At 34.5% G+C, this 12270-nt stretch overlaps 1 protein-coding gene across 2 annotated transcripts in view; it reads left to right on the top strand.

Moving 5' to 3' along the window:
- Positions 1-12270, top strand: part of DPYD (dihydropyrimidine dehydrogenase) — a 968764-nt gene that overhangs the window by 525408 nt on the left and 431086 nt on the right. For both annotated transcript variants that reach the window (XM_063428340.1, XM_063428339.1), the window contains 2 exons: positions 9306-9490; positions 11130-11345. In XM_063428340.1, the coding sequence (XP_063284410.1) occupies positions 9306-9490; positions 11130-11345 (401 nt within the window). The remainder of the gene's footprint in view (positions 1-9305; positions 9491-11129; positions 11346-12270) is intronic.

The raw sequence follows: 12270 nt of genomic DNA, 5'->3' as shown, positions 1-12270 counted from the left end.
GTTGGTGTGTAAATAAAAATGGTAGGGGCTAAACAAATGCCCCATCTCTTCCTCCAAACACCTGGCCTCTGAAGTGGATGTAATGAATGATGGTGCGCTCGGGGGTTATAAAACCCTTACATCAGAAGATGACTGGTGAATCCTTGTACTAGTAGTGGCAGAGGGTCCCCCACCTGTCTGGTACAAATAAAAAAAAATACCCTCCCACCCTAATAAAGACCAATCTTCTGGTACCAAGTTTTACATAAGCTTCCCTAAACAGCAGGCTACTGTGGGTCCTCAACTCAAGTGCCAGGCGATCTTCTTACAGATGAGGCATTTTAGCTGTTTAGTCTTTGGCAAATTATTCTCCTAAATAGTGACGTTCTTCTGTTCATTTCTAAAACTATCTCCAGGTAATGTTATCAAAGGTGCACAAATGTGTGTGTGTGTGTGTGTGTGTGTGTGTGTGTGTGTGTATATATATATATCTCGAGTATCGCATCGTGTATATATATATACATATATATTCTAGTTTTAGAGCCTGTTGTGACATATTTGTGCCTGGAAATGTCTTAATGCTTTGTTTGTGTTTTTTCATGAATTTGTGTTTATATATAACTTAAAGATCTCAAGTAACATATTTTATGTGTCAGATTTTTCATTGGTTTAATTTGGATTGTAGATCGTGTTTATACTAAAAATAAAGTGAGAAGATTCAAACTTTCCAGTGTAGCATAGAAGGCCACTTAGCAATTTATCTGTCGTTCCCAGCACAAGGTGTTACGCTTATTAGAAATAACATGTTGTTTTAATTGATCTCGTCAAGGTGCGTCTGACAGTAGAATATTCCAATGAGGTTTGCAAGCCCGTTGAGAACAGTAATGATAGTAATATGTTAAATATCATAAGAGGCAGATTGGCATCATTTTGACAGGTAGGGATAAGTAAAAAAGTTCATCTTGTATAAAATGATGAAAAAGCACCTGGCAAATAATCAGCTTAATTTAGAATACATCTCAAAAAGCACAGATTGTGCAAACGTTGAAAATGCCCTTTATGCCATAAATATATATTTAGGTTTAGTTGTTTTTTGGTTTTTTTTTCCATGTCCCTTAATATTCATTTAAAATGTAACTGCAATTTTCCTTGCTCATCCTTTTTTTATATTTTTCACACAAAAATATTAATTATTTTTATGGTATGTTTTTGGTGCTAGAAAGTTAATAAAAGTACTAGAAATTCAACCCTATAATCTCCTCCAGCTTAGAGCTGTAAGAAAATCATGGACAGTATAACAGCAGCCAAAATTGATGATCATTTTCACTGCCTTTACTAATTACCAATGCAGCCTTGCTCTTGACTCTCTTTGTTTGGCAGAGACTCCGGTTGTTATAGAATTGTGTCCACTATGTGTGTTATAGCCTACAATTGATAGCAACATATTTATTTTCAATTTTCTTACAAATTCCTGCTTTAATTTTGAATGTTTAGTTGTCGAGAATGCTACATTGCCATGTTGAGCAAAAACAATGCATATTCCAGGTAAATGTCATGAACAAATCTTTCCTCAGGTTTCTCACAATAAAGTCATGGTGATAGCATGCACTGCTCAAGAAATAAACTTGAATACCATGTACTTTTTATGATTAAAAATTCTAGACTTGTGCATTCGGTTATGGCCGAACTGGAATTTGTTCCAATTCTGAGCTATTAGCGAGTCGTCTATCACCGAGTTCTGCTATTCTTAATCTCCATATGATGGAATCATGTGACACAGTGTTCTTACAACACCACCTTAAAAAATAAAAAAAAATGACTGATTGTTAGGGTACAGCCACAAAATACATAATAAAATAAGAAATAAGGGGACCAAAATCTGAAAATTTCCAACCGAATGCTCCAAAGTAACCAAATGCTCTAAATCAAATCAAACTCACAAATGTAGACCAAATGTTGACTGATTTTTGCATAGTAAAATACCATTTTATATTATTCAGTCAGAATATTCTGATACTCAGTCAGAATTCTGTTGACACCCACTTCAAACAAACCAAACTCACACACCCTCGCTTTGCCACACTTATCCTATCATATTAAGTCTGTCACACTTACCCCTTTCACCTTGACACACTCACCTTACCACATAAACCCCATCCAATCCTGTCCTGCACACTCACACCAAACCCTGTCACACTCTCCCCCACGACCTTGCCACACTCACCTCCCCTCGATCTGTCACACTCCCTCCTTCAAACTTGGCACATTCACTCCTCCCCTGTGATACATTTCTTAACTATGCCACACACACCTTGTCACATTAACCTCATCAAATCCTTCTCCAATCCTACAAGTCTCACGCTGTCACACTCACCCTGCCATAGTTACCCCTTTTCTCACCCAGTCACAGTCAATAACCATTCAAAAAAGTCATTCATCGTAGACACACACAGTCATGAAACGTAGCTTTGCCATAACACAATGCAAACAACTACCCCACACACATATACGGTCCCAGACACATGCTTACAAAGATATACATTCACACCCTAGGATACTCTGTCACACACACTTTCAGGCACATGCACAGGTAGACAATGCCAGACACACTCAGACATATACACATCGGCACTTACTTATACACGACTGCCAGGCTATGTAACCATACCCTGCAGTCATGTATAAACGATTAGCATACTTGCTAATTGCATTTATTTATTGCAAATGAAGTGTCCAAATTATGTAATAATTTCAGTCAGAGAGCCACAACACTGCAAGCCTTTGACCAATGAATACAGAGACTCGCTCTCTGTGTCCAGCACTGCAAGCCCATTCTTCAACATAACTACAGCACCTTAGACAGACAATGCAACCCCTATTTATTTTGTCTCTTTGGGTATTAGTGGGGGTCTCATGTTTGAGTTTTGCCTAAGGCCTCACAAAGTTTAGAGCCGCCACTGGCTACATGGTATAGAGGTACCTTAGAGTCATTTACTGTTGTGGTGTCTCACGATCTGTCCATGTCACAAGCTGACCTTTTGATTTTAAGTTTCAATTTTTAGAATGTCCTTTGATCTGGTGGGCAATTCTAGCACAAAATATCTCAGACATTGTCTAATGCAGCTGCAGACAGAGTAACAGCACTGTTCTCTACATTCACAACCCTCTGAAAAATAACAACAATGCAATCTTTACCTACAGCTAATTGTGATAGTAAATTGTATAGATGAAATGTGATGGTCTTTCATTCACTGAAGTTGTATGTACGATGATAGGAACACTTTAACTCATAGTGATATTTACAGTGCCATATCTAAAAGTGGCCTCACATCTTAACCTAATATAAAATATGATGCATTATACTATGTAATCACTCCAGACGTTTATATCTGGAAATGCTAACATTCTGAATAAATGTGTATTAATTATTCCGTAATGCTTCCCCATCGGTGCCTTAAGGTATCTATTCCAAATTAAGTTTTGGTTTCAGTAATGTTTTATAATTATATTTAGTATACAGATGGTTGCTAATATTTGGAATTGTTGTCTGCTTCTGTGAATTCATAGTGACAATTTATTTTATATTGCCAATAAAAACCCATTCTTCTTTAATACAAGTTAGAGACATGAGATATTTGGTCTTTACAAATGTTGGGTTTCCTGACTGTCTAGAAAATATGTAAATTTTAGCTTGTTACTATTCATGGAAACCATAGGATATCCTTTATTGATAACGTGAAATATATTCTGTGCTCTGAAATTTTCATTCATCGCTTTAATGGTTTTCTGTCCTAGTATTGTAGGCGTGTGTAACACGTAAAAATTAACACACTTATATGAAATTAAGTAATGTAAATATTAGAAAAGATTTGTTGTGAAATCCTAGTTGTGTCTATGAAGGTCAATTTGATTTCTTGTTTGATTCTTCATTTTAAAGTCTCCCCTGCAGGGAAAATTTTCTACATAGTGAAACTATTAAATCTTTACAATAATTAAAGGGAAACTATAGTGCTAGAAATACAAAGTTGTATTGCTAGCATTATAATACCCTATAGTGCCCCCATGCTCACGACCCCCCCCCCCCCCTCCAAAGCATAAAAAGGGTTAAAAACATTCTGTCACTTAACTAATTCCATCACCAATGTTCCTCGGCACTGGATCAGGCAGTCGTCATCAGGGACCAAATGCGTATGCGCAGCAAACACCACGCTTGCATTAGGACTACCTCATTGACTCAATGCTTTCCTATAAGGTTTTAGTTGATGCTGGATGTCCTCACGCAGAGCTTGAGGACATCCAGCGTCAAGTAACCAAAAGTCGCCTAATGACCCACAAGTACTTCTAGTGGCTGTCTGCAAGACAGCCGCTAGAGGTGGAGTTAACCCAATAATTGCAGTTTCTTAATAGCTGCAATAATTACAATTGCAGAGTTAAACTGACAGGGGCACTGGTTGTCTATAGTGTCACTTTAAGGATTTTAGATTTATTTTAATATCCACATTCAACTTAGTGCCTTGAAACTAATAATTTAAATAGAAGAGATAAAATAGGCAATCACAATTTGGCAATGTGCGTGAATGTGCGTGTTCCCGTATGTCATTCATGTTTTGTTAGAATTAAATCTTTGTCTTGTTTACCTATTGTGCAGTGCTGCAAAATATGTTTGTGTTAAATAAAATATTGTAATCGTGTATGTGTGTGTGTATGTATATATATGTATATGTATATATTTATATAAACGGTGATTAATTATATGATACATAACAGTGAATATTATACTGTGGGAACATTAAAACATTGAGAGGATATGGAGACGACAGTAAATGAAAAGATAATGTTGAATGGTTCAGGAATGCCTCCCGAACACCTGAGTGACTTTAACTTTATGTATCATTTTATATGACGTGATTACAAATTTAAAGAATTTAAAAAAATAAAATTAAAAAAGATGCAGGTTAGGGCCAAAGTTAGGCCTAGAGTTGGGTCTAAAATTATTTAACCTCAGGGAGTACCAGGATATACATGTCAAAATCTGCCCAAGATTAATGGGAGTTGCCCTTGCTATAACCTGCTGCTGCCGTTAGTTTAATCCCTCTCCCATATATGTTATGCAAAGAGAGGAGGTGGGGAAAACACACTGCATTGTTTTGGTCACCACAGTCCTTTCTGCTGGCATATCATTATGAAGATAGCTAACTTAAAATTAGTGCCCAGTGCAGCAACTCCCACCAATTTCAGGCAGATTGGTACATTTTTGTAGTATAGGTTGTGCCAAGGTAATTGATTGTAGTCTTGTATTAGAGCTAATAACTTAGCTATAGTGGTAACTTTGGCGGTATATCCCCCACCGGAAAACACTGGTTGCAATGCATCTCGACTACAACTTATGGTCATGGATATGAAATGAGCAGAATATCTCAAATAGTGAAATACCGGCAGTACACCTTTAAGCAAGTGAAGGTAAGCATACTTGAGAAGTAGAACCTTATGCTTTGCTCAGAGTGTTGATAGCTTGGGGTGTTTTAACTCCTCACCCAATGGAGCTTTAAAATCATGTATACAGCAACAGGATTTATAAACACAATGTTCTATCGGCAGGTACAGAAAATGCACATTTTATTTAGATTAAAATGTTTTGTACAAGGTACGTATACAAAGTAATAAAGCACAACACGTTTTACCCTTCGCAGGCTTTTTCAAGTACAATGATTGCACAGTGTGATGAGAGGGAACATATATGGCTTGTTCTATCAAAATAATAAAGAGCAGGCAACCCCCCTATATATAAAAGTATCTTTAGATCATTGTGTTGTCCTCTCATAGACCTGTTCAGTAGATTACAGTGATGAAGAGATGCATGTGTTCATAAAACTTGTTTAAAGTTTCATAAAATCCTTTTCGACAGTCAGATATCTCCTTGGACCAAGAAGCTTTAACCCAACTAATTAAAAAATATATCCCTGAATATAATTTGTTTAAATAATTTATCCAATTGCTGTTTAAACATCTGTATAGACTGTGATAAAACCATCTCTTCAGGCAGAGAATTCCACATCCTTATTGTTCTAACAGTAAAAAAAAAAACAACATTCCTTTGCCTTAGACTAAATCTCCTTTCTTCCAGTCTAAATGTGTGACCTATGTGTAGTCCTGTAAATGAATACATTTCGAGACAATGGTTTGTATTGACCCAAAATATATTTATATAATGCTATCATATCCCCTCTGAGATGCAGTTTTTTCTAAACTACACAGATTAAAAATTGTTTATTTTTCTTCATAACTAAAATGTTCCATTCCATTTATATATTTTGTAGCCCACCTCTGCACTTTTTTTAGTTCCATAATATCCTTTATAGAACAGGTTCTCAAAATTGCACAGCATATTCAAGATGTGGTCTTACCATTGATATATAAGGAGGCAAACTTATATATTCATTCCAAGAAATTATGCCCCTATTTATACATGACAATACCTTATTGGCCGTAGCAACTGTCGATGACATTGGACATTGTTGCCTAGTTTATTGTCTATAACAATTCACAAATTCTTCTTGTGTGTTTTTATCCCTAATGCTCTACCAATTATTAGTATAAGTTGCTTGTACATTCTTTACCCCGAAGTGCATAACTTTGCATTTTTTTTACTTCTTCTTAGAATGCAATTAGGTTAGTTTGGCATAACCTATGTTTCATAAAACCATTCTGATTATTGCTAATAACAAAGTTCTTCCCAACGAATTCCCGATTATACCTTAATATCCCTTCAAATACTTTTCCAGCCACAGAAGCTAAGCTCACAGGTCTATAATTTCAAGGCAAAGATTTTCAACCCTTTTTTGCATATAGGAACCAATACAATTCATGAAAGAAAAGAATCATGAAAGATTAAAAACAGAGGCTCACTTATTTCTACACTTAGTTTAAGTACTCATGGGTGAATACCGTCAGGCCCCAGAGCTTTGTTTACATTAACTTTCTTTCGTTGTTGCAGCACATTGTCTTAAATCATCCACTCAAAAATTGCTGTAAGTTTTTTGCAGCAATCATAAATGTCTGCCTTTTCATGATCTTCATCTTTGTTTCCAGTGTACCTACACTTTCATTTCTTGTAGTTTTTTTTTTCTTTTTTACTTAAAAACTGTTTTGGGGTTGGTTTTGATCTATTTGGTCATCTCATCACATTTTTGCATGCACTATTCACTTTCTTATATTTTCTTTAGAATGCTTCTAATTTTTCCAATTTAAAGGATTTAAATGCCCTGTTCTTATTTTTAATTCCTTGGTTTACTTTCCCACTATGCCACGTTGTTTTCAATTTATTTTTTATGTTTATTACCCAATGGTACATACTGAGAAATATTTGTTTGAAGATATTCCATTTATCCTATCTGTTATTTAGACTCTAGTAAGCTTATAACATTTTGAAGACCTGTATATATCCTTGTGAATGATTTACATCTCGCAAAGCAATTCATATACTCTGTATTTGATCTGTATTTGATCCCCCATATTACAATGGCAGGAATAAGCAGAGTTAAATTGCTGATGACAATACATTATACACTTATTTATGCAAAGTTTCCTCATCATTAATTGAACAACAAAAAAAATTGAATTTTAAAAAATAGAATGTATTATGTTTTCCATGTATCCTAATTATTGATTTAAATTCTGAGATAGACCTGCATTTATTTTGAATAGATGATCTCATGCTGATAACCCCAAGATCATGTACACATCTGCATTGCAACATCCCATGCATTTATTCATATTAAAGATGTGGTTACATCCAGGTTATATTTAATGGCAAAGATTGATCCCGTAATTTTCATTTTACAAACATTAACACATTTCTTGGTTAAAGGTCAATTTATTCCATTTTAAATTATTTCGAGAGCAGAAAAGCAAGAAATAAAATATATTTCATAAATCATGGTTAACACAAGAACATGACCCAATAACTTTTCTGATCATGACTTTGAACAAAAACAGAACAAAATGCATCATCATTGTTATCATATACAAGATAGCATCAAATATGGAAGGCAATTGTATATATAGATATCGCAGATGAAGCGCACTCGGTGGACTTGTGTTCAATATATTCAAATAATGATGAATGTCTGTTCAAGACTGAAACATTGACAAAGCTTATGGTATGTAAAGAATTATTTGGATTTATTGAACACAAGTCCAGCTATCATATATACTGCAACTGGAGGTTTGCACCTTGATTTAGGAATTACAGTTTTCTACACTGAGTGCACTACACCTGATTTAGTTATTTATATATATATATATATATATATATATATATATATATATATATATATATATATATATATATATATATATATATATAAATACAATCTAAAGTCATGATTGATATATTGCTTTTTATAAAACATACATTTTGCAAGATAAAATCTCTTACCCTTCCTGTGAAGGACATTGAATATTTATTCAAAGCAGCAATTCACTCTGATGGATTAAGAAAAACCTGATTATTTTTTCTTTGGTGTCCTTTGAAACTGCTGTTCCTGTCTTCTTGAACCTTGTTATTAATATCTTATTGTCCCAGTGATCGCATAAGACATTAAGGTCAACACAAATAAGAAATCTATCAACAATGCATTTATAACTGGTAATTAAGAGATGGTTAAGTGCTTTAAATAAGGCATCATCAGAGCATATTGCTTATTAGAATGTTGCTTGTCCCTTGATGATTAGATTATGTATCAGTTTAAAGTTTCTTTAATCTTTTCATATTTTCATTAAACAGCCTACCAGACTATCTGAAAGTGATATGCAATGGAAGCACACATAAACACAGCATGTTTTATTTTAAAGTAAAAATAATAGTTAATTTGATAGTTACGTTTGTGTGATCTGTCACCTTAGGTGCCCACTAGAGATTTGCAAGGTGAGAAACACTTAAAGGAAGGGCTCAATTGTCCACACTGTCCTCAATTTCGGTCAATGCCTGTGTATGTGCTTTTTCTGACCACAGTTTATCTGTTTATTAATTATGTTCATCACATGATCATAAATTAATTTTGTCTATTTTTTGAAGTATGTATTAGAAGAGTTCAGTTGGTAATTAAAACATGTTATGTTTTAGTTTATTTATGAATAGAAGTGACCCTCATGATGGTGCAAGTTTCAGTACTTGTTCTCCTTTCATTAAAAAAATATATATCTTGATGTACGCTCTAATAATGCTATGAATACCACTATCTACTGTCAAATTTTCCGTGTAAGCTCAACCATGCATTGCATATGTTTTACTTATTTATGTGTCTTTCTTTTTTTTTTTTTTACAGTTATAGATGCAATGACACCTGTGAAGTTTAACAGATGGGGTCTACCTGATGTTAACCCAGAGACAATGGAAACAAGTGAGCCTGGAATATTCACAGGAGGCGATCTTGCTGGCCTCGCTAATACAACTGTCGAATCTTGTAACGATGGAAAACAGGCATCCTGGCATATACACAAGTATATACAGGTATCATATATTTGTAAACATAATAAATTATGATTTTAGAATATCAGAATTTTACTAGAAAGAAATATAAATATATATACCTATATTATAATATAGTAATACATGTTAAAAGAAAAATACTTTTGCTTCAGTGTTAAGGCATAGAACAGGTAAAAAAAAGCTTTGGAGAGGAAGAAAGTAGCACTAAGAGAAACATGGTTGATAAACATCCTACAGATGTTATTCCTACAATCCTGGTTTAGAAACAAATATTGAATTATGATGTGTTAGAGTAAAATGGCATTTTTTTTAAAAGCATGTTCAACTAATTTTCCTTGATTTGTTGACAACGGTTTTTATTTTAATTGAATCCTTTGGTTTTGGTTAAATTTTTATATTGCTTTATAATTTTACTTTTTTATTTTATATTTTGAGCATGTATATTCTCTTTTCACATACATTAATAATATAAATAGAACATTTGAGGTCGAGTCCAGTTATTTTTTTTTTTGAAAACCAGTTTGCCTGTTATTGTGTATTATCATCTTCAACCATACCCTGGGAATTATAATGCTGTGCATTTAAGCAACACTGCACAGCAATAGTTATAAGTACACACAATAGGCATGCACAACGGATTTGCCAGTTGTTTCCAGGTGCACCCTGATGCAGAGACACATTTTCCTCTCTGTCCTAGGTTTAGGTCTCTATGATCAGAGATTTACCTTCTTAAAGGACCGTGATGAAGATGAGCTTGCGTAGAAATGTGTCATGGGTCTTGGGGTGTTTTTGACCACACAAGGGATACTAACTTCTTAGGCTTATAGTTTCTCTTGATTTTAGCATTTGAATGTTCTGGTAGTGTGTGGAAGAGTTATATGTAGATTTCCCAGTCTCTGGGACATCGAGGTAGTTGGAGATGTTGCAACATATAGTTCAGGGTCCAGGTATGATCTATGCAAGGTGATCAGGTTTAAAAAAAAAAAAAAAATTGTTTCATCAAATGTAATAAACTTTTAAAAAGAGAAGTGACAGTTTGATGACATTACGTATCCGATAGGTAATGTTCAAATGGCAGTTTTCTCTGAGTGCATACTCTAAAGTAACGTGCTGTCCACATACATGTACATGAAATTCCTTGGTTCCCTTTGTTTTAAAACTCATGGCAGCCTGCTTGTTTCATTTAAGCAAAACGCAGAACATTCATATATTGTTTTGCTGAGAACTTGAAGGCATTTCTCTGGGAAATTGCTTGTAATAAATGCTGAGAAATACTCCACATAACAGCTGGAGCAAAATTGAAGGGGCTACTCCTATGGAGTACTTGCAATATATCCTGGACTAATAACTGGAGTTCACAGACAAATAAGGTCAACTGCAGCATGTTTGTGAATGGGTGTATATGCCAACTGCAGGTAGCCAGCTAGTATTATAACAATGATGATATATGTGCCGGCATTAAAAGTTCAAGGTTAAAACGAAGTTCCTGGACAGTAAATTACAAGCATAGATTTACTCGCAATCAGTCAATATTATTTTCAAGTAATTTAATAAGCTACTCATAATTTGTTTATGAATTTTGTTATACAGAATTTTTTCCTCCGTAATTTTTTTTTTTTTACATTGTGTAACTTATTTTATGTTGTTTTATTATTAACAGGGTCTTCATGGGCTCTCCGTTGCCGAAAAACCTGAGCTACCTCTCTTTTATACACCTATTGATTTAGTTGATATTCGTGTGGAAATTGTGGGAATGAAATTTCCAAATCCTTTTGGTCTTGCAAGTGCTCCACCTACTACCAGTGCACCAATGATTCGCAGAGCCTTTGAAGCAGGATGGGGATTTGCTCTAACAAAAACCTTTTCTCTTGAAAAGGTAAGAAATCTTAAAAAAATATTTCAGTATTGTTTATTCCAATAGCTCAAAAAAAAAAAAAAAAAAACCTGTGACATTACTTACCTAGTCCTCCCATCGACCGGGTCTCTATGGACTTGAGAACTCTTGACTCCAAATTGGTCCAAGTCATTCTGGCGCCCCAATGCACGTACGTTTTGGGATTGCAGGCATGACGTGAACCAATCAAATGTTACATTAAGGTATTTAAACTTTCCCAGCCCATTCTACTGTGCCCTATTGTGGTTTCTGTTCTCAGTATCCTTTAGTGTGTTTGTTAATTCCTTGAGTATATTCTGGTATTGACATTGGCTTTGTTACTGACCCCACATTTATCTTTAACACTTCCCTGTGTTATTTGCCTCTTTGACTAAATATTGTGTAGCTGACTTTGACTAGTTCTTGTTTTCGCTGTCTCTCTTTTTCCCTGACTTCGACTTGTATATTGACTACACTTTTCTCTCTGTCTAACATAAAGTCTGGCATTTCAAATCCTGGTAATACGTTTTTTCCTTGTTTTGTCCCTTGCCGTTCTAAACCCTGCATGTTGGGGTATAAACCTTGTGACGAAACAACATTTTCAATTCCGTATTCACGAGACAAATTGATAAACAATAATACTTTTTCTTCCAGGTTGGGCAAGCACACAGTATATGACATAAGAGTAATGTGTTAGGCTAACACTAATACAATTTACCAATTCATTATCCAGTGACTTATTAAGACATTCATCAACCAGTTTATCATGGCACTTGTTCAGTCTGTGGACAAACCATAATTCATTAGAAATATGAGAGACACAATTTTCAATATATGCAAATTATATTACAATTTCAGTACATTCTGTCACCAGTGAAATAATGATGTAAAATTCATCATTGTTAAAGGACCACTCTAGGCACCCAGA

This window comes from Pelobates fuscus, chromosome 7 (genome assembly GCF_036172605.1).
Source record: "Pelobates fuscus isolate aPelFus1 chromosome 7, aPelFus1.pri, whole genome shotgun sequence".
In the NCBI taxonomy this organism is placed as follows: Eukaryota; Metazoa; Chordata; class Amphibia; order Anura; family Pelobatidae; genus Pelobates; species Pelobates fuscus.
The sequence above is the reverse complement of the archived record's forward strand: the minus strand, read 5'-3'. Positions and strand labels throughout refer to the sequence as shown.